General features: G+C 36.2%; 1 protein-coding gene across 1 annotated transcript in view; it reads right to left on the bottom strand.

Moving 5' to 3' along the window:
* LOC134727355 (polypeptide N-acetylgalactosaminyltransferase 1-like) overlaps positions 1-17,982 on the bottom strand; it is a 34,334-nt gene extending 16,352 nt beyond the window's left edge. The window contains exon 1 of the mRNA XM_063591732.1: positions 17,639-17,982. Within this exon, the coding sequence (XP_063447802.1) occupies positions 17,639-17,982 (344 nt within the window). The remainder of the gene's footprint in view (positions 1-17,638) is intronic.
* Positions 17,983-23,151: the final 5,169 nt, after the last annotated feature.

Genomic DNA, 23,151 nt, shown 5'->3' with positions numbered 1-23,151 from the left:
CTATTTCTTATAATTTTTGCCCTTTATTCTCTTTTCTGTAAATACCCATCCACATTTCCGTTCATTTAAACCCGCTGCATTTCTTTGCAGCTATCCTAAGTCAGGAACCTGATGTTCAGTGCTTGTCGTTTGTTGATGTGGTCCATGAGTGTTTTTCGTTTCTCAATTTTTAACCGGATTTTTGTGACAAAAATGTCGGTTATTGATTTGAGGATGCTCGGCGGGCGGGTGGGCGGCAATTAAATGTTGTCCGTGCATTAACTCATGAACCGTTCAACCAAAGCTTTTAAAATTTTAACATGTTGTGACAACTAAATGAAGGTCAAGTTCAAAAATGGCGATTTTGACTTTTACCGTTCAGGAGTAATGGTTCTTGAAATATTGAAAAATGGCTGTTCCAGTCGTGTCCGTGCATTTACGCATGAACTGTTCTACCAAAGCTTCCCAAATTTTTATATGTTGTTACTGATGACTAAATGGAGGTCAAGTTCAATAATGACGATTTTGACTTTTACCGTTCAGGAGTTATTGTTCTTGAATGATCGTTAAATGGTGTTTCCATTCATTGTTGCATTTACTCACGAACGATTCAATCTAAGCTTTTCAAATTTTAATATGTTGATACTGATGACAAAATAGAGGTCAAATTTGATGTTGAAGATTTTCACTTTCACCAATCATCAGTTGTGGTTCTTGTGATATTGCCAGGACACAAATGAATGCTAATAAATTCGGTTTGCCGTCGTTGTGACAGCCTCTTGTTATATAGATTATACTGTTGGTTTTTCCCGTTTGAATGGTTTTACACTAGTCATTTTAAAAGCAAATTTACAGATCTAACATTGTTGGGTTGATGTTTAGACGAGTTGTATATATATAGCGGGACGGCTGCAGTGCAGGCGATTTGGTGTCACGATATCACAGTAGCATGGGTTCGAATCCCGGCGAGGGAAGAACCAAAAATTTGCGAAAGCAAATTTACAGATCTAACATTGTTGGGTTGATGTTTAGACGAGTTTATATACATTATGTACACAGCCATGTATCACCATCATTGATGGCGATCCGATGGATACATCTGTTGTAGGGTTGTCACTGACTCAGACGTACTTATGAATATAATTATTTTCTGTGACTGTATCTTACATTAATTTGTAGGATCATTTACTATAGATAATTTAGCTGATCTGTAACAATAACATCTTCATGCCTTATATATCATGTACTGTAGTACGCCGCTAGATTAAAACTGACGTGGAAAGGTAACAACTGCCCACCGGAAGCTCTTTTTTTGAGAGCCCAGGTGGTCGTGTGGTCTAGCGGGACGGCTGCAGTGCAGGCGATTTGGTGTCACGATATCACAGTAGCATGGTTTCGAATCCCGGTGAAGGAAGAACCAAAAATTTGCGAAAGCAAATTTACAGATCTAACATTGTTGGGTTGATATTTAGACGAGTTATACGAGTAACGATACATGTACACAATAAATAAATTATTTAAACGCCTAAAAAAGTGTACACAACAACTCCAAATACAAAAAAAGGTAACTATAAATGTAATTATTTATAAATATTTCGGATAACAGATATCCTTCGTCAGTCAGATTCTGATGTTAAATGAATCATCTTTGAGTCTCGTTAGATTAAACTTTTACTAAATCTTGAATTATATACAATAAAAAAAGTCAAACCGAACATCAGTAAAGACGCTTGCACCATTCTAAAAAAATGTTAACATGACATAGGTTATATGGTTTATTACAACAGAGAGCTCATATATATGCTTTAAATACAAATAATAATGTGCGATTTGAACTAGCACAATTCTAAAACTGTATCGGGAACGACAATTATGATGGTATAACATGTATACGCATGATAACGTCTGTAAAATTACCAAATAGACAGCACTGAACGATCTAAATATTTGAAATTGAGAGTAAAGTAGTTACAACAGAGTCTGAATATTTAAACATCGTGAACAAACGGCCGTAAAAATGTAATAATATTTTTTTACTAAGTATAACTAGAAGAACGTGGCTAGGTACTTATACATCCCTCAAAAAATTAAGCAATTTAAATTGGTATCTTCAACAAATGTATTTAACAAATGAAAAAGGTTAAGAAAAAGAAACAGAGACTGTAATAATAAGTAATATAACCTGAATGTGAAGCACTACACGGAGTCGAACTACATCTTTTCATTTATCCCATTTGGTGCCAAAGTTGTTCATTTTCGTATCCAAAATCTTTCCCGAGCGAGTCTATCCTCCTTAGACCAAGCAGAGTTGTGGTCAATGATTTTAATGGTCAGTCGATTGAGATCTGCCTTAGTGTGGCCAGGGGATCTCAAATGTCGACTGAGAGGAAGGTCTGGCTTGCATTGGTAGTCGCTACGATGGCCGTTCATTCGTTTGTGAAACGGCTGTTCTGACTCGCCAACATACTGTTTACCACTTTTACACTGTAAGAGATACACAACATTTGAAGACTTGCAGTTAACATTGCAAAATATGGTGTATTCTGTGCCAGTGGAGTGACTGTTAAAAGTCTGGGTATCCAGTATTTGTTTGCAAGTCAGACATCGTTTGTTTCCGCAACCCTTGCAAGATCCCATAGATGATAAGCCTGCTTGAGAGGATAAATCAGCTCTCATCAGCAAGTCTTTAAGGTTTTTGGGCCTACGGAATGCCAGTACAGGTGGTTCGGGAAAGATCTTGGATAGTTTTGAATGTTTTTCGATCTCTTTCCAATTTTCGCGGATAAGGTGAGATAAGTTGTCAAATTTTGGATGGTAATTCAACACAAAAGGCACCCTCTTGTTGACCTTTTTTTCTTTATATTGTAAAAGCTCATCTCGGCTGATGTTGTTAGCACGAGAAAAACCTTTATCAATGTCTTTTCTTTTGTAGCCCCGATGTTTAAGGTGACCGCGAAGTTCTTGTAGACGTTTTTTTGCAATATCGTTGGTGGAGCAAATCCTTTTTATTCGTATGGCCTGGCTGTAGGGAATGCTCTTGGTGCAGTGTTTGGGATGACAACTCAAAGGAGATAGATATTGATGTTTGTCTGTGGGCTTGCAATACAGATCTGTTAATATGTTTCCATCCCTCAATTGCGTTGTAGTGTCAAGAAATGTGATCTTAGAGTCAGAGATTCCATCCCTCAATTTTATTGAGGGATGGGCATTGTTGGCATGATGAATGAACAGATTTAGTTCTTGTTCAGTATTGTCCCACTTCATGTCAATATCGTCGATAAATCGAAACCAAGAGAGGGGTTGATGAAGAGATGCATTGAGAATTCTTTGTTCTAATTTCCCCATAAAAATATTGGCATAAGACGGGGCCATCTTTGTTCCCATTGCTGTTCCATTAACTTGGAGGAAGTGTTCGCCATTAAATACGAAGTTATTGCATTTCAATACCAAAGTTAGAAGCTGGATGAGACATTCAGTTGGTGGATGTAAGGTGTTACGAGAGTTCCAGACTTCCCTACAGGCTTCAATACCATCGTCATGGGGGATGTTAGTATAGAGGGAGGTAACATCAAGCGAAACAAGGATCGTTTCAGGTGGGAGAGGGTTCAGAGATTCCATTTTCTTAAGATAGTGTGTTGTGTCTTGTATATAGGATGGTAAATTTTCTACATGTGGTCTCAGATGAAAGTCAATAAATTCTGATATTTTCTCTGTAGGGTGGTCATTGGCGGAAACAATTGGTCTACCGGGATTATTAACTTTATGAATTTTAGGCAGAAGATAGAAACGCCCGGGCTTTGATTTTTCAGGTTTTAGGTATTTAAATGTGTCTTCATCAATATGCCCCTGTTCACACATGTTTTTCAGGTTTGTTGTGATCTCTTTGTTGAACTGAGGGGTGGGGTCAGTGTCTAATTTCTTATAAAATCTCTCATCAGAGAGTTGACGTTCTGCCTCTTAAATGTAGTCACATTTGTCCATGACGACAACAGCGCTACCTTTATCAGCTGGTTTAATTATAATGTCGTCTCTGTTCTTAAGTTTCCGCACAGCTTCATTTTCTTCAGACGATAGATTGCTGAATGTTTGGGAAGTGGCAGTGGACAGATGTGTTACGTCGGATTTAATTTTGTCAATTATATGTTCCAAAGTTGCACATTTACTGGGTTTCGGAATCCATGAACTTTTTTTCCTGAATCTGGGAATATCGACATCTGCTTGGTCGTCATCTGAGTCGAGATCACTTGTGTCACTTTCAGTGGTATCATTTGTGGTGTTCTTATAAAAATATTCCTTGATTCTGAGGGATCTTGCTAGCTTGTCTAGGTCATCTTCCAAAAGTATAGAATCTATTTTGCCCGGCGTGGGACAAAAAATAAGACCTTTTGACAGTACCTTAGTCTCGGTCTCCGACAAAGCAACTGTAGACAAGTTGACTACAGTGTTTGTGGAGTTCATGCAACTTTGTTTCTTTCTCTTGAATCGGCGATTCCGGGTTTTTTTACCGGTTATGATGTTACGATTGAGAGTTAAGGTGGTCTGCTCTCTTGCAACAGTGTCCAAAAGTACGCCGTCTCGTGTAAATTTATTAATTTGTTTTTTGTGTAATTTCCGGGATTCAATGCGTAAGATGTCATGGAGGCGCTCGTTGATGTTGAGCAATTCAGGACCGGAAAGTTCTTGACATGATTTGTTGTAAATGTTGTTATAACTACGTTGTAAATTTAAATGTTTATGAGACGCTTCAGCGTGTAATAGATCCATCAATTTCACGGAACTACTGTGGAGAATATTATTCCATCTATCTATAAATCTGGTAGATTTTGCACCGGTGGTAAGGGGTGAAGCTTTCAAAATAAGCCCCATTGGAACAATACCCTGAGACAAATAAGTTTTTAAATTTGATACATGATGTTCGGTTTTAACTATTTTTAGACTCAAAGCTCTAAGCTTTTTAAAAAATGACATAGTTTGCCTGATGTTAAGGCTGTAAGAAAAATCGGATCGCGTAATAAATCACTCGATACAGACTAAGAATAAAAATATATATAAAACGTCTGTATAGTAGTCAACGATTTTCCCCACGAAGGCTGGATCGTTACGAGTAACGATACATGTACACAATAAATAAATTATATAAACGCCTAAAAAAGTGTACACAACAACTCCAAATACAAAAAAAGATAACTATAAATGTAATTATTTATAAATATTTCGGATAACAGATATCCTTCGTCAGTCAGATTCTGATGTGTAATGAATCATCTTTGAGTCTCGTTAGATTAAACTTTTACTAAATCTTGAATTATATACAATAAAAAAAGTCGGAAATTACACAAAAAACAAATTAATAAATTTACACGAGACGGCGTACTTTTGGACACTGTTGCAAGAGAGCAGACCACCTTAACTCTCAATTTGTAACATCATAACCGGTAAAGAAACCCGGAATCGCCGATTCAAGAGAAAGAAACAAAGTTGCATGAACTCCACAAACACTGTAGTCAACTTGTCTACAGTTGCTTTGTCGGAGACCGAGACTAAGGTACTGTCAAAAGGTCTTATTTTTTGTCCCACGCCGGGCAAAATAGATTCTATACTTTTGGAAGATGACCTAGACAAGCTAGCAAGATCCCTCAGAATCAAGGAATATTTTTATAAGAACACCACAAATGGTACCACTGAAAGTGACACAAGTGATCTCGACTCAGATGACGACCAAGCAGATGTCGATATTCCCAGATTCAGGAAAAAAAGTTCATGGATTCCGAAACCCAGTAAATGTGCAACTTTGGAACATGTAATTGACAAAATTAAATCCGACGTAACACATCTGTCCACTGCCACTTCCCAAACATTCAGCAATCTATCGTCTGAAGAAAATGAAGCTGTGCGGAAACTTAAAAACAGAGACGACATTATAATTAAACCAGCTGATAAAGGTAGCGCTGTTGTCGTCATGGACAAATGTGACTACATTCAAGAGGCAGAACGTCAACTCTCTGATGAGAGATTTTATAAGAAATTAGACACTGACCCCACCCCTCAGTTCAACAAAGAGATCACAACAAACCTGAAAAACATGTGTGAACAGGGGCATATTGATGAAGACACATTTAAATACCTAAAGCCTGAAAAATCAAAGCCCGGGCGTTTCTATCTTCTGCCTAAAATTCATAAAGTTAATAATCCCGGTAGACCAATTGTTTCCGCCAATGACCACCCTACAGAGAAAATATCAGAATTTATTGACTTTCATCTGAGACCACATGTAGAAAATTTACCATCCTATATACAAGACACAACACACTATCTTAAGAAAATGGAATCTCTGAACCCTTTCCCACCTGAAACGATCCTTGTTTCGCTTGATGTTACCTCCCTCTATACTAACATCCCCCATGACGATGGTATTGTAGCCTGTAGGGAAGTCTGGAACTCTCGTAACACCTTACATCCACCAACTGAATGTCTCATCCAGCTTCTAACTTTGGTATTGAAATGCAATAACTTCGTATTTAATGGCGAACACTTCCTCCAAGTTAATGGAACAGCAATGGGAACAAAGATGGCCCCGTCTTATGCCAATATTTTTATGGGGAAATTAGAACAAAGAATTCTCAATGCATCTCTTCATCAACCCCTCTCTTGGTTCCGAGTTATCGACGATATTGACATGAAGTGGGACAATACTGAACAAGAACTAAATCTGTTCATTCATCATGCCAACAATGCCCATCCCTCAATAAAATTCACATATGAAATCTCTGACTCTAAGATCACATTTCTTGACACTACAACGCAATTGAGGGATGGAAACATATTAACAGATCTGTATTGCAAGCCCACAGACAAACATCAATATCTATCTCCTTTGAGTTGTCATCCCAAACACTGCACCAAGAGCATTCCCTACAGCCAGGCCATACGAATAAAAAGGATTTGCTCCACCAACGATATTGCAAAAAAACGTCTACAAGAACTTCGCGGTCACCTTAAACATCGGGGCTACAAATGAAAAGACATTGATAAAGTTTTTTCTCGTGCTAACAACATCAGCCGAGATGAGCTTTTACAATATAAAGAAAAAAAGGTCAACAAGAGGGTGCCTTTTGTGTTGAATTACCATAAAAAATTTGACAACTTATCTCACCTTATCCGCGAAAATTGGAAAGAGATCGAAAACATTCAAAACTATCCAAGATCTTTCCCGAACCACCTGTACTGGCATTCCGTACGCCCAAAAGCCTTAAAGACTTGCTGGTGAGAGCTGATTTATCCTCTCAAGCAGGCTTATCATCTATGGGATCTTGCAAGGGTTGCGGAAACAAACGATGTCTGACTTGCAAACAAATACTGGATACCCAGACTTTTAACAGTCACTCCACTGGCACAGAATACACCATATTTTGCAATGTTAACTGCAAGACTTCAAATGTTGTGTATCTCTTACAGTGTAAATGTGGTAAACAGTATGTTGGCGAGTCAGAACAGCCGTTTCACAAACGAATGAACGGCCATCGTAGCGACTACCAATGCAAGCCAGACCTTCCTCTCAGTCGACATTTGAGATCCCCTGGCCACACTAAGGCAGATCTCAATCGACTGACCATTAAAATCATTGACCACAACTCTGCTTGGTCTAAGGAGGATAGACTCGCTCGGGAAAGATTTTGGATACGAAAATGAACAACTTTGGCACCAAATGGGATAAATGAAAAGATGTAGTTCGACTCCGTGTAGTGCTTCACATTCAGGTTATATTACTTATTATTACAGTCTCTGTTTCTTTTTCTTAACCTTTTTCATTTGTTAAATACATTTGTTGAAGATACCAATTTAAATTGCTTAATTTTTTGAGGGATGTATAAGTACCTAGCCACGTTCTTCTAGTTATACTTAGTAAAAAAATATTATTACATTTTTACGGCCGTTTGTTCACGATGTTTAAATATTCAGACTCTGTTGTAACTACTTTACTCTCAATTTCAAATATTTAGATCGTTCAGTGCTGTCTATTTGGTAATTTTACAGACGTTATCATGCGTATACATGTTATACCATCATAATTGTCGTTCCCGATACAGTTTTAGAATTGTGCTAGTTCAAATCGCACATTATTATTTGTATTTAAAGCATATATATGAGCTCTCTGTTGTAATAAACCATATAACCTATGTCATGTTAACACTTTTTTAGAATGGTGCAAGCGTCTTTACTGATGTTCGGTTTGACTTTTTTTTATTGTATATCATTCAAGATTTAGTAAAAGTTTAATCTAACGAGACTCAAAGATGATGCATTTCACATCAGAATCTGACTGACGAAGGATATCTGTTATCCGAAATATTTATAAATAATTACATTTATAGTTACCTTTTTTTGTATTTGGAGTTGTTGTGTACACTTTTTTAGGCGTTTATATAATTTATTTATTGTGTACATGTATCGTTACTCGTAACGATCCAGCGCCCTCGTGGGGAAAATCGTTGACTACTATACAGACATATATATATATATATATATATATATATATATAAAGTGCCTAGAAAATCAACCTAACGATGTTAGAGTAGATTTGATTCGTAACTTCCTCCCCGGCGCCGGGGCTGGAACCTGTACTTTATTTCTAACTTCTACGACAACACCGCCTAGCATTGTGCAGCGACCTTATCCCCTCCTCTAACTCTAGCTTATAAAAATAAGCCGTCGTTTCGGGAGGTGTTACCTGCTCGTAGGAATTAAACAAGGATCTCTGATACAATACACGAAGTATTTATTTTTAGTGTACAGAAATGATCATCTACTCATCTCTTCAGTATAATTGCAGGATGCTAATCTATTAATAGAAGCATACAATCACTGTAAATATATATGTGTATATGTCTGCCTGTGTGTAGTGACAACTATATATATATATATATATAAGTACGTCTGAGTCAGTGAAAACCCCACAACAGATGTATCCATCGGATCGCCATATATATACAGACATACTTATGAATATAATTATTTTCTGTGACCGTATCTTACATTAATTTGTAGGATCCTTTACATGAAAATACGGATTTTTTGTGGTATTAAAATTTGCTGTTACAAAATATTAGAAATTATTTTAAATTAAGGAATGTATCTCCCTCATGCAAAGCTCTGATTCCTTTCACTGATTTGGCTATACTGTTTGGACCTTTTGGATTATAGCTCTTCATCTTTTATATAAGCTTTGAATTTCAAATATTTTGGCCACGAGCATCACTGAAGAGACATGTATTGTCGAAATGCGCATCTGGTGCAAAAGAATTTGTACCGTTAATTTTATTACTATAGATAATTTAGCTGATCTGTAACATGTATTGTAGTACGCCGCTAGATTAACACTGACGTGGAAAGGTAACACATGGCCGCTAGATTAACACTGACGAGGAAAGGTAACACATGGCCAGCGAAAGCTCTTTTTTTGAGAGCCCAGGTGGTCGTGTGTTCTAGCGGGACGGCTGCAGTGCAGGCGATTTGGTGTCCCGATATCACAGTAGCATGGGTTTGAATCCCGGCGAGGGAAAAACCAAATATTTGCAAAAGCAAATTTACAGATCTAACATTGTTGAGTTGATGTTTAGACCAGTTGTATATATATATATAATAGTCCCGTTTGTTCTTACATACAATCCAGCCTTTAATAACCTTTCACGTTTGATCCGTGCCAATTGGCAAACTATTGCCAAACACCCTAAATTATCCAAGATCTTTCCCAATCCTCCTGTCTTAGCTTTTCGGAGACCAGCAAGTCTGAAAGACTTATTTGTTAGAGCTGACGTTTCCTCAAATAAAAGCTGTTCAACTGCAGGATGGTGCAAGTCATGTGGTAACAGACGTTGCCTGACTTGTCAACAAATACTGAATACTCAAACATTCACTTGCCACTCGACTGGGTCTGTGTACACTATATATTGCAATGTAACTTGCAAAACCCAGAATGTTGTATACCTCCTTCAGTGTCGATGTGACATGCAGTATGTTGGCGAGACAGAGCAGCCATTTAACAAACGCATGAATGGTCATCGAAGTGACTACACTTGCAAGCCCGACCTACCCGTAAGTCGTCATTTGAGATCACCTGGACACACACAAGCTGATCTCAAAAACCTTACCATCACGATCATAGACCACAACGAGTGTTGGTCGAAGGTCGACAGAGTCGCTCGGGAAAGATGTTGGATAAGAAAGTTACGGACAGTCTCCCCAGAGGGCATAAATGAAAAAACATAGAACGAGTCCCTCATTTTTCTGTGACCACCTGTTTTAAACAACGCCGGATTTAGTACTGGCTTTACAGTTCAAAATTATTTTTAAAATTACCGTTTAAATTACAGGTTTTCATTGATTCGGGATGATGTATAAGTACGTTGCCACGTTCAATTATTTAAGCTCAATATACAAAACTTATTTTTTCAATCACTATTAGACTGCTATTCGTTTGGAAGGCTTTAATATGTAGTTTCCGTTGTAATTGCCCTGCCGTTGTCTAATTTATACCATCCTGGATCGGTAAGGACACTTTTGATTATTTTGATTTTTTTGTTTGAGGACTGCCCTCAATGCAGTTATTACATCTCAACTGTCACATCCTTTGGAAATCTAAAGTTGTGCCATTTCACATCGTAAATAACTATTTTTATTTTTGGCATATTTCTGTAGTCTTTGCGGTGTGTTTGGAAATTTTAAAATTGTTCCAGCGTTCGCTTAAATTGTATAAATCAAGATTTTGATAGAGTCTCAATTTGAATTGACATGATTCATTTGACATCGTGCTATTATTGAAGAAGGATATCTGTTATCCGAAATATCTAATATTTGTATATTTTATAGTTATTTTATGGTGATGTTGTACCCTTTTTGACTTGTTATATATTATATTTTGTAGTGTACAGAATCATATTACATGATCCATCGCCTTGTAAGATTGATCGTTGACTATTTATTCAGTCATTTAATATTTTTACCTTTTTGGTAGTCTGCATCGAGTGTGTTCACCCGATCCGATTTTCTTACTGCATATTCCATCATGCATTTTCAATTTTATTTTAAGAAATTAAGATCTTCTACTATCAAAATTATCAAAACAGAACATCACATTTCAAATTTAGAAACCTACATTAATCAAGGAATTATTCCGAAAGGACTTATTTTAAAGGCCTCCCCACTCACAACAGGAGAAAAGTCGAACAGATTTTTTCACAGATGGAACAACATTTTATACAACAGTTCTTTTCGTCTGATGGATCTCTTACGCCAAGAAGCAATTCATCAAGTTAATTATATTTATAAATTACGTGATAATTTGCACTGCCGATCCCGTGAACATTTGTCTGATCCTGAACTTGACGAAATTCAAGTACGTCTTCGTGATATCAACCATATTGAATCACATAAGCTCCACGTCAAACAGATCAACAAATTTAAACGTGATGGTGTGCAAATTAACACCCCTTCAATTAGACCCTCTACGAAATCTAAGAAAAAACCTCGAAATCGTAGATTTAAAAGAAAAATTCGAGTTCCGATGGATCCCAACAACACGGTTGTCAATTTATCCTCCGTCTCTTTATCTGAGGACGAAACTAAAGTCTTGTCCAAGGGTTTGAATTTTTGCCCTACTCCCAATAACATAGATGATATGAAATTGGGAGATGACCTTGATAACTTTGCTAGAACCCTCAGAATCAAAGAATATTTTGGTAACAAGGATAAAGAGGTGGATAATGAGGAGGACACAGCCACGTCTGACTCGGAGGAAGAAATCATAATTCCGCATTTTAAAAAGAAGAGTTCATGGATTCCAAAACCTAGTAAATCTGCTACACTGGAAGATGTTATCGACAAAATCAAATCGGATGTTGTTCATCTGGCTACCAACAAGTACTCGTCATTTTACAACACTTCTCCTGACGAGAAAAAAGCCATACAATCGCTGAGAAACCGAGATGATATTGTGATAAAACCAGCAGACAAGGGCAGTGCCGTTGTGATAATGGACAAAGCTAACTACATCGCGGAAGCAGTGCGTCAGCTCTCTGATGAGAGATTTTATAAGAAGCTAGACTATGACCCTACATGTACTTCCGAGTTTAGCTCCAAAATTATCACTGCGTTACAAACCATGTACAATGACGGTCACATAGATGAGGATACAATTGGTTATTTAAAGCCAGAGAATGCCAAGCCTGGTCGATTGTATCTTCTTCCCAAAATACACAAGGTTAACAACCCTGGTAGACCCATTGTATCCGCAAACGGCCATCCGACTGAGAAAATCTCGGAATTCGTCGATTTTCATTTAAGATCTCATGTAGAAAATCTTCCTTCCCACATTCAAGACACTACAGATTATCTTCGTAAAATGGAATCCATGAACCCTCTTCCTCCGGAAACCCTCCTTGTCACTTTAGATGTCACCTCATTGTATACCAACATACCTCATGATGACGGCATACAATCTTGTAGGGAAATATGGGACTCGCGCAACATTTTAGAACCACCTACTGAATGTTTAGTCCAGCTGCTTACTCTGGTCCTGAAATGCAACAATTTCACCTTTAATGGTGAGCATTACCTTCAAATTAACGGGACAGCGATGGGGACGAAAATGGCACCGTCTTACGCCAATATTTTCATGGGCAAATTAGAAAAACAAATTATTGCAACATCTTTATCCAAACCTTTGTCTTGGTTCCGTTTCATTGATGATGTTGACATGAAATGGATTGAATCTCAACAAAAACTGGATGATTTCATCAGACATGCAAACAACGCCCACCATTCAATTAAATTTACGTATGAAATTTCCGACTCTAAGATATCTTTCTTAGACACAACCACATCTATAAAGGACGGTGTCATATCAACAGACCTCTACTGTAAACCCACAGATAAACATCAATACCTTTCTCCCCAAAGCTGTCACCCAAAACACTGTACAAAAAGTATCCCGTACAGTCAAGCTCTCAGAGTCAAGCGGATTTGCTCCTCTGAGGAGGCTGTCACGAAACGGTTACAGGAACTTCGCGGATTTTTGACAAAACGAGGTTATAAGAAATTGGACATAGATAAGGGGTTTGCGCGCGCTAACAATAACAGCCGCAATGACCTCTTACAGTACAAACGGAAGAGGCTCAGCAAAATAGTCCCGTTTGTTCTTACATACAATCCAGCCTTTAATAACCTTTCACGTTTGATCCGTGCCAATTGGCAAACTATTGCCAAACACCCTAAATTATCCAAGATCTTTCCCAATCCTCCTGTCTTAGCTTTTCGGAGACCAGCAAGTCTGAAAGACTTATTTGTTAGAGCTGACGTTTCCTCAAATAAAAGCTGTTCAACTGCAGGATGGTGCAAGTCATGTGGTAACAGACGTTGCCTGACTTGTCAACAAATACTGAATACTCAAACATTCACTTGCCACTCGACTGGGTCTGTGTACACTATATATTGCAATGTAACTTGCAAAACCCAGAATGTTGTATACCTCCTTCAGTGTCGATGTGGCATGCAGTATGTTGGCGAGACAGAGCAGCCATTTAACAAACGCATGAATGGTCATCGAAGTGACTACACTTGCAAGCCCGACCTACCCGTAAGTCGTCATTTGAGATCACCTGGACACACACAAGCTGATCTCAAAAACCTTACCATCACGATCATAGACCACAACGAGTGTTGGTCGAAGGTCGACAGAGTCGCTCGGGAAAGATTTTGGATAAGAAAGTTACGGACAGTCTTCCCAGAGGGCATAAATGAAAAAAACATAGAACGAGTCCCTCATTTTTCTGTGACCACCTGTTTTAAACAACGCCGGATTTAGTACTGGCTTTACAGTTCGAAATTATTTTTAAAATTACCGTTTAAATTACAGGTTTTCATTGATTCGGGATGATGTATAAGTACGTTGCCACGTTCAATTATTTAAGCTCAATATACAAAACTTATTTTTTCAATCACTATTAGACTGCTATTCGTTTGGAAGGCTTTAATATGTAGTTTCCGTTGTAATTGCCCTGCCGTTGTCTAATTTATACCATCCTGGATCGGTAAGGACACTTTTGATTATTTTGATTTTTTTGTTTGAGGACTGCCCTCAATGCAGTTATTACATCTCAACTGTCACATCCTTTGGAAATCTAAAGTTGTGCCATTTCACATCGTAAATAACTATTTTTATTTTTGGCATATTTCTGTAGTCTTTGCGGTGTGTTTGGAAATTTTAAAATTGTTCCAGCGTTCGCTTAAATTGTATAAATCAAGATTTTGATAGAGTCTCAATTTGAATTGACATGATTCATTTGACATCGTGCTATTATTGAAGAAGGATATCTGTTATCCGAAATATCTAATATTTGTATATTTTATAGTTATTTTATGGTGATGTTGTACCCTTTTTGACTTGTTATATATTATATTTTGTAGTGTACAGAATCATATTACATGATCCATCGCCTTGTAAGATTGATCGTTGACTATTTATTCAGTCATTTTATATATATATACATATATACGAGTCTAAATTGAAAACTACGTTCAAACCTATGACTGCGTTGGATAAAAACCGCAATTTTTATACGTGTGCATGTCAAACAAATTGCGTTGTAGAAGGGTCTTAAAACAGCACAAACAACATTTTCCAAAAGACCAAAAGAGTGAAAAAGTATATTTAAACAAAACGCATTTGACTAACAGGTCGAACAACTGATGTTCTTTAACCCTGCTGACTGCCATTGGCGATTGCCAAATAAAATTGATCACAAGATGTAACAAAATGGATTCTCATATAAATTTAATACGTCACAGAAAGAAAAACATTTTGTTAACTTGTGGACAGGATGTTGTGCCACAAACATTCGGTGTCAATATTTCTGTAGTACACCATATCCGGATTTCGACAATAAATGTCTCTTCAGTGATGTTAGGGATCGAAACGGTATTTGGAAGGCCATATAAAAAGTACCCTCATTTTTAGAGAAAGTACCCTCATTTTAAGATTAACTCTTGAATTTTAAGAGTCAATATATAGGATGAACGGATCATATAAACCGGAGGGAAAATATGATACATGCCCAAACAAAAAATATAAACGAGTCTAAATTGAAAACTACGTTCAAACCTATGACTGCGTTGGATAAAAACCGCAATTTGTATACGTGTGCATGTCAAACAAATTTCGTTGAAGAAGGGTCTTAAAACAGCACAAACAACATTTTCCAAAAGACCAAAAGAGTGAAAAAGTATATTTAAACAAAACGCATTTGACTAACAGGTCGAACAACTGATGTTCTTTAACCCTGCTGACTGCCATTGGCGATTGCCAAATAAAATTGATCACAAGATGTAACAAAATGGATTCTCATATAAATTTAATACGTCACAGAAAGAAAAACATTTTGTTAACTTGTGGACAGGATGTTGTGCCACAAACATTCGGTGTCAATATTTCTTTAGTACACTCTATCCGGATTTCGACAATAAATGTCTCTTCAGTGATGTTAGGGATCGAAACGGTATTTGGAAGGCCATATAAAAAGTACCCTCATTTTTAGATTAACTCTTGAATTTTAAGAGTCAATATATAGGATGAACGGATCATATAAACCGGAGGGAAAATATGATACATGCCCAAACAAAAAATATAAACGAGTCTAAATTGAAAACTACGTTCAAACCTATGACTGCATTGGATAAAAACCGCAATTTTTATACGTGTGCATGTCAAACAAATTTCGTTGTAGAAGGGTCTAAAAACAGCACAAACAACATTTTCCAAAAGATATATATATATATCACAGTAGCATGGGTTCGAATCCCGGCGAGGGAAGAACCAAAAATTTGCGAAAGCAAATTTACAGATCTAACATTGTTGGGTTGATGTTTAGACGAGTTGTATATACATTATGTACACAACCATGTATCACCATCATTGATGGCGATCCGATGGACACATCTGTTGTAGGGTTGTCACTGACTCAGACGTACTTATGAATATAATTATTTTCTGTGACTGTATCTTACATTAATTTGTAGGATCCTTTACTATAGATAATTTAGCTGATCTGTAACAATAACATCTTCATGCCTAATATATCATGTACTGTAGTACGCCGCTAGATTAAAACTGACGTGGAAAGGTAACATATGGCCACCGAAAGCTCTTTTTTTGAGAGCCCAGGTGGTCGTGTGGTCTAGCGGGACGGCTGCAGTGCAGGCGATTTGGTGTCACGATATCACAGTAGCATGGGTTCGAATCCCGGCGAGGGAAGAACCAAAAATTTGCGAAAGCAAATTTACAGATCTAACATTGTTGGGTTGATGTTTAGACGAGTTGTATATATATATATATCTTACATTAATTTGTAGGATCCTTTACTATAGATAATTTAGCTGATCTGTAACCATAACATCTTCATGCCTTATATATCATGTACTGTAGTACGCCGCTAGATTAAAACTGACGTGGAAAGGTAACATATGGCCACCGAAAGCTCTTTTTTTGAGAGCCCAGGTGGTCGTGTGGTCTAGCGGGACGGCTGCAGTGCAGGCGATTTGGTGTCACGATATCACAGTAGCATGGGTTCGAATCCCGGCGAGGGAAGAACCAAAAATTTGCGAAAGCAAATTTACAGATCTAACATTGTTGGGTTGATGTTTAGACGAGTTGTATATACATTATGTACACAGCCATGTATCACCATCATTGATGGCGATCCGATGGATACATCTGTTGTAGGGTTGTCACTGACTCAGACGTACTTATGAATATAATTATTTTCTGTGACTGTATCTTACATTAATTTGTAGGATCCTTTACTATAGATAATTTAGCTGATCTGTAACCATAACATCTTCATGCCTTATATATCATGTACTGTAGTACGCCGCTAGATTAAAACTGACGTGGAAAGGTAACATATGGCCACCGAAAGCTCTTTTTTTGAGAGCCCAGGTGGTCGTGTGGTCTAGCGGGACGGCTGCAGTGCAGGCGATTTGGTGTCACGATATCACAGTAGCATGGGTTCGAATCCCGGCGAGGGAAGAACCAAAAATTTGCGAAAGCAAATTTACAGATCTAACATTGTTGGGTTGATGTTTAGACGAGTTGTATATATATATATATATATATAAACGAGTCTAAATTGAAAACTACGTTCAAACCTATGACTGCGTTGGTGTAGCCATTCTTAAAATTTGAGGAATTTGTAAGATTGAAAGATTGTTCGAAAATTGCTTTTGAAATAATGTATCTTCATCTCCACCATGGCCTTGATATACATAATTAATACCATCATCTACTTTTTTTTAAATTTATAATATGTGGATTACGCTATTTTTTAGATTTCTCTCATGATTATCAACAAATATAATAGGTAGGTACTGTGAAAGAGTCCATACAGGATGAAGATCGGAGATGGTGACAATCTATCAGCACGAGTCATTGGATTTAACGTCCCTAATCTGACATGACGTGGCTGCGAACGTGTATATCCAGCACAGCAAAACGGACGCACAACTTTGGAAAGGGTTTCACTGACGGCCAGAAAAAGAACAAAGAACAAGAAGGACCATATTTCTATTCACCAGTCACATTGAGGGATTTCCCTTATCAATTAAGTCTTACCTTGGAGGTCTTGAATCCGGAACGAGTCTATTCAAAGGAATCAAATCACTAGCTAGAATATTAATTCTGTATTTAGGTAACAACTCCTTTACTTTTTTCTTTTCTTCACCGACAAACGTAATCCCTCGCCCGTTTTCTCCGTTATTCATATAATCATTACTTCCATATTTATCTATTAGAATATTTCCCGTTTCAATATCCCTAGATTTCCTAAATTCTTCAGCAGATATTAGAACCTTTTTAATTTTTTCTTTATTTGAATTCTGATTCGAAGAATAATAGTTTTGAATAAACTCTGATTTCGTTATGGTACGTAAATCTTGCTCTCTCAAGTTCAATTCCATTTTGAAAAACAAAAATAAACATATTACAACTGTCAACGAAATTATACAAATTCCTACAGCACGACCTTTTAATTTCATTTTAGAACTGTTTGCGAATCTTTAAATTGAAACTTTTAAAAGTAGTGTTTTGATAGTTATAATGAAACTTAATGTTAATGGTTTGTTATTTTTGGCAAGCTGTCACTCGATTTCTATCGGTACAAAAATAAAACAAAGTGAAATAAATTTATAAAATCAATGTAGAATTAAAAAAAGTAAGAAGTATAATTTATTATTTTGACGACATCAATACGTTAACTTAAGATATTAAATAAAACAGACTTTGATGTGTTTTTATTTGAAAAGCTGTTGTTGAAGGCCGTGTGGTGACCCACAGTTATTAATTTCTGTGTTATTTGGTCTCTTGTGGAGCGTTGTTTGATTTGAAATTATACCCCATCTTCTTATTTTATATATATAAAAGCAGGGGCCGATTCAGTAGTTTCGATTGGGTGGTGGGACGCGTACAAGTACTGTGGATTCATTTATTTTCGTGTGTATCAATTTTCGGGGTTTGAGGAAAACTTACATATTCGTGGATATTTAATTTCGTGGTTTGGGCAAAGTCTCCACTCATTCCTTTACAAAATTTGTATTTCGTTGAACATTTGAATTCGTGCTTCTCCTGTACAAACGAAATCCACGAAAATTTTTATCCAACGAATATTAATGAATCCACAGTACATTATTTCACTTTTGGAATCAATCTAAAGCATTCGATCGCTAATTGCACAATTAGAATTCTGTGGTTAAGAAAATCAAATAAAATAGTCTAATATTAAAATAGTAACACGTTAATTGTTAAAACAAAGGTTAATCCTTAATCACGATAAATCGTTAAATAAAGGGTTGTCATAATTATAGCTACAACACTTTGTCAAATTACTAGATCTTCTCGAAGGACAATCCAACAGCATTTTTTATAAACTGTTAAATCTGACATATTTTAATTAAGTAATATCAGTACATTTCCCCCAGTTTTATTAATGGTCCTTGTATATCTTAAAGATACAATACTGAAAGTAACTTTTCAAAAAAATAAATAAGATAAAGTATGTTGAGAGCTGTATAGCAAATAATTTAGCAAATGTATTTGCCCACATCTTTTTCTTCGCATTTACCTATTTGTCTGTATTGTTTTTGCAGACCGATGTCACACGAGACAGGGGTCACTGGACGTTTGTGCTTTTATAACTGTAACAAGATAGGACATTTGCGCTCCAAACATTACGGGAACAGCTAATATTCCCCCTAATCTAAAGCGCTTCGATCAAAAATTATTGCCGTCTTTGTCCTATTCGAATAGAAACAGTTCTTTAATTTCTATTTATTTTACCACGGGTGGACCTTTAAGTTAACCTGTATAAAGGATCAGAAAATATTCATATTTAGGTCATGTAAAGAACCTGTCCATCTAAATAACACAGTTGGTATGCGAAACTATAGGATAAATCGTACACGGACATCTAAGAAACCAGAACAATAAACGAAGAAGAGCGAACTAGAACATCTTCACAAGAATAAGGTTATCGGAGGAACCAGAGCGTGACAAGAAGCAGATCATGGCAGATATAGATTATGGCGGAAAGCAGATCATGGCAGGAAGCAGATCTTGTAAAGAACCTTGCTTTCTTAACCAGAAAATATATAGGACTAGAGCATGTGTTGGAACAGAACATCTAAGGAATCAGAACATCTAACGAACAAAGGCAAAACACAACATTCACAATTAATATCACACGAAGAACTAGACCATGTGAAGAACACTAGAACGTCCATTAAAATAAGATCATGAAATCAACCAGATCAAGTGATGAATCATACCAAATACAGAATGAGATCATGAAAATAAAACATATCATGTAAACCACCAGTACATTTAGAGAACCAGAGCATGCGACGAACAATGTTTTCGAAAGAAGATCATATAATGAACCAGACTGAATGAAAGATGCAGACCATGTTAGCTGAAAATAACAATATATCAATTGTGTGCGTCCGAAGCGCTATTCTGGATATATTTTCATGAGGAACGCTCAAAGCCAAATAAAAATGAAAGCATGATGTAAAGAACTAGGTCATGTATAACGAGATAATCTAAAGAACAGAATCAACTTATTCCTATGAAGAAAAGGATCTTGTAACAAACCAGGTCATCAAAGAGTCTGAACATATAACGAACTATAAGGTCATGTATTTATCTGACTGTTCAAGACGTCTTAGCACTAAATCCATTTGATGTTGGATGTGTACTGATTGAAATTTTAGTCTTAAATACATGATTTTATTATTAGTTGTTATTGGCCTTGAACTAGCCGTCAGTAACTGCGAGTACTCTCAGATATGTTCTTAGTGCCGTTTTTGTTCAGAGGGATGAGGGATGAATATATACCCTGCCATGTCTTGGTTGTGTTTTTGTTTAATTTTTTCTTTGTATAGATCTGATGAATTAAGCCTTTTTCAACACATTTTTATAGTTGGTTCTTATGTTGTGCTGTTACACCACTGTTCTAGGATAGGGTTGGATTGAGCACTCTCAAACATGCTTAACCCCGCCACATTCTGTATGTGCCTGACCCTGTCAAACGCCTGTAGTTCAGTGGTTGTCGTTGGTTTTTGTCTGTCATATTTTATTGGTAAACTATTTTGTTATAAATTAGGACGTTAGTTTTCTCAATTGAATTGTGTTATATTTTTCTGTTCGGGGCCTTACAGCCTAGCCGAATATACGGTATTGGGGTTTCACATTGTAAAAGGCCGTACGGTTGCCTATCATTACTTCCAACAACTTCATTTGAACTTTGGTTGATAATTGCCTCATTGGATATCCTACCACATCTCCTTATTGTTATATAGATCATGCAAAGAACACGATCATTTGAAGAACAAGGTCATTTTCAAATCAAAGTGATTTTAAGAAACAAAATCATCTCAATCAGAGCATCAAGATAATCTTAGGAACAATAGTCATCTAAATTGCAGAAGTTTTTAGCAAACCAGACATATAAATAATCAGTTCATCCAAAGAACCACATCATATATTGAACTATAATATTTTTAGTGCGAAGTAGGTAATTAGATTGAGTCACACTCTTCCTATATGTTCATCAATTAGTTTTCTCGAATAAAGAGAAGGTGATATTTAATAATAATCAATGTCTTGGCTTGCCTGTTATGAAATGAACAGAAATGTCAACAAGATTTATAAAAATCATAAATTTTGCTATAGTTAAAACATCAATAGAGTATTTAATATTTAGTACCACATACGCAAGAAAAACTCAGGTTGAATAAGATAGATCAGAAGATAAAGACTGCACTAACATTTTTGTTAAGAAACCAATAATTGTGTCTTAAAACCTTTAATTGTAGGACTTTATTTTTACGATAAACTTCCTGTTTTGAATTTTGCTATTAGATTATGGATTTTAGTAAACAATAACATCATCAGCTTGATGTTATTTTCGTCGATCTATGACCGAATATTTTATTTATTTGCGTAGCTCTATTTTATAAACATATTAACATATGCCAACTTTAAATTTCGAAAGCAAGGGCTGGACTAGATAGTATATCTTCCTCTTTTCGATACAATCAACAAGTTTTACGAATGATTGATTTTAAAACATTATATTTGTATTAACAATCAAATTTCGAAAACAACAAATCTCTTCCAAAGTTAAGCATTGCAATAAACTTTCGCCACAAGCACAAGTATTATTTTTAGTTGGCGATATTGGTTATGCTTTTAACGATGAAATTGGTTCATTTTATGATGTTTATGGAAGAATGTATCTCTTAGAATTATTTAGATTACGTCAAACTATGGTTGAACCAAAATAACCCTTGAGTTAACTTACTCGTATGTACTACTATAGATTGATTGGTCTTAGTTGTTATGCTATATACATGCTGCATGGTCATATTTGTCTATGAGTGTTTTAAATTACACGTATATTTTAACATTCTATAAATTGTCTTTTTTTATCATGATTATTAGAAATCTTTATTTTTGTCTTATTAATGTGCCATGTATGTTATTGTTTCAAAAGACATTCTATAATGAAACTATTAACTATAATGTATATAATTGTAAACAATATAGTATAGACTCACTATCACTTTTACACTGATGACTGATGCCCCCGATGTAAAGGGGTAGTTTTCTCAATAATATATAACCAAAAATTTGCGAAAGCAAATATACAGATCTAACATTGTTGGGTTGATGTTTAGACGAGTTGTATATACAGCCATGTATCACCATCATGGATCATGGATCATCTGTTGTCACTGACTCAGACGTACTTATAAATATAATTATTTTCTGTGACTGTATCTTACATTAATTTGTAGGATTTGTAGGATCCTTTACTATAGATAATTTAGCTGATCTGTAACAATAACATCTTCATGCCTTATATGTCATGTACTGTAGTACGCCGCTAGATTAACTCTGACGTGGAAAGGTAACACATGGGCAGCGATAGCTCTTTTTTTTGAGAGCCCAGGTGGTCGTATGGTCGTATGGTCTAGCGGGACGGCTGCAGTGCAGGCAATTTGGTGTCACAATATCACAGTAGCATGGGTTCGAACCAAAATTTTGCGAAAGCAAATTTACAGATCTAACATTGTTTGGTTGATGTTTAGACGAGTTATATATATATGTATATATGTTCCGGACCATATGAGTATTTGGACCATACGCGTATGGTCATGACCATATGGGTATATACTCATATGGTCCGACCATACGCGTATGGTCCGACCGTACGCGTATGGTCGGGTAATTAACACTCTGTTACAGTTTACTTTTAATACCTCTAAACTCGTCATATAATATGACCGTTCTTTTAAAAGACGCTATCATATAAGTAATTTTATTAATTTATATTATGATAACCAGATTAGTAAATTTTATATATAAAAATTAAGTTTCACATAGTTAATTTTACTTACTTGTCAAAACAATAATAAACACATTTTATACCGATGGTCATTACCGATTTGTTAACATTTACGAGTGAATGGCGACTTAAAAAAATAATTAAAAAAAATCTTAATGAACTGTTACACAAGAAGTCGATGGAAAGAAACATAGTTTACATAGTTGTCTTGTGAATATGGTGT

This window comes from Mytilus trossulus, chromosome 8, assembly GCF_036588685.1.
Source record: "Mytilus trossulus isolate FHL-02 chromosome 8, PNRI_Mtr1.1.1.hap1, whole genome shotgun sequence".
Lineage (NCBI taxonomy): Eukaryota > Metazoa > Mollusca > Bivalvia > Mytilida > Mytilidae > Mytilus > Mytilus trossulus.
The sequence above is the reverse complement of the archived record's forward strand: the minus strand, read 5'-3'. Positions and strand labels throughout refer to the sequence as shown.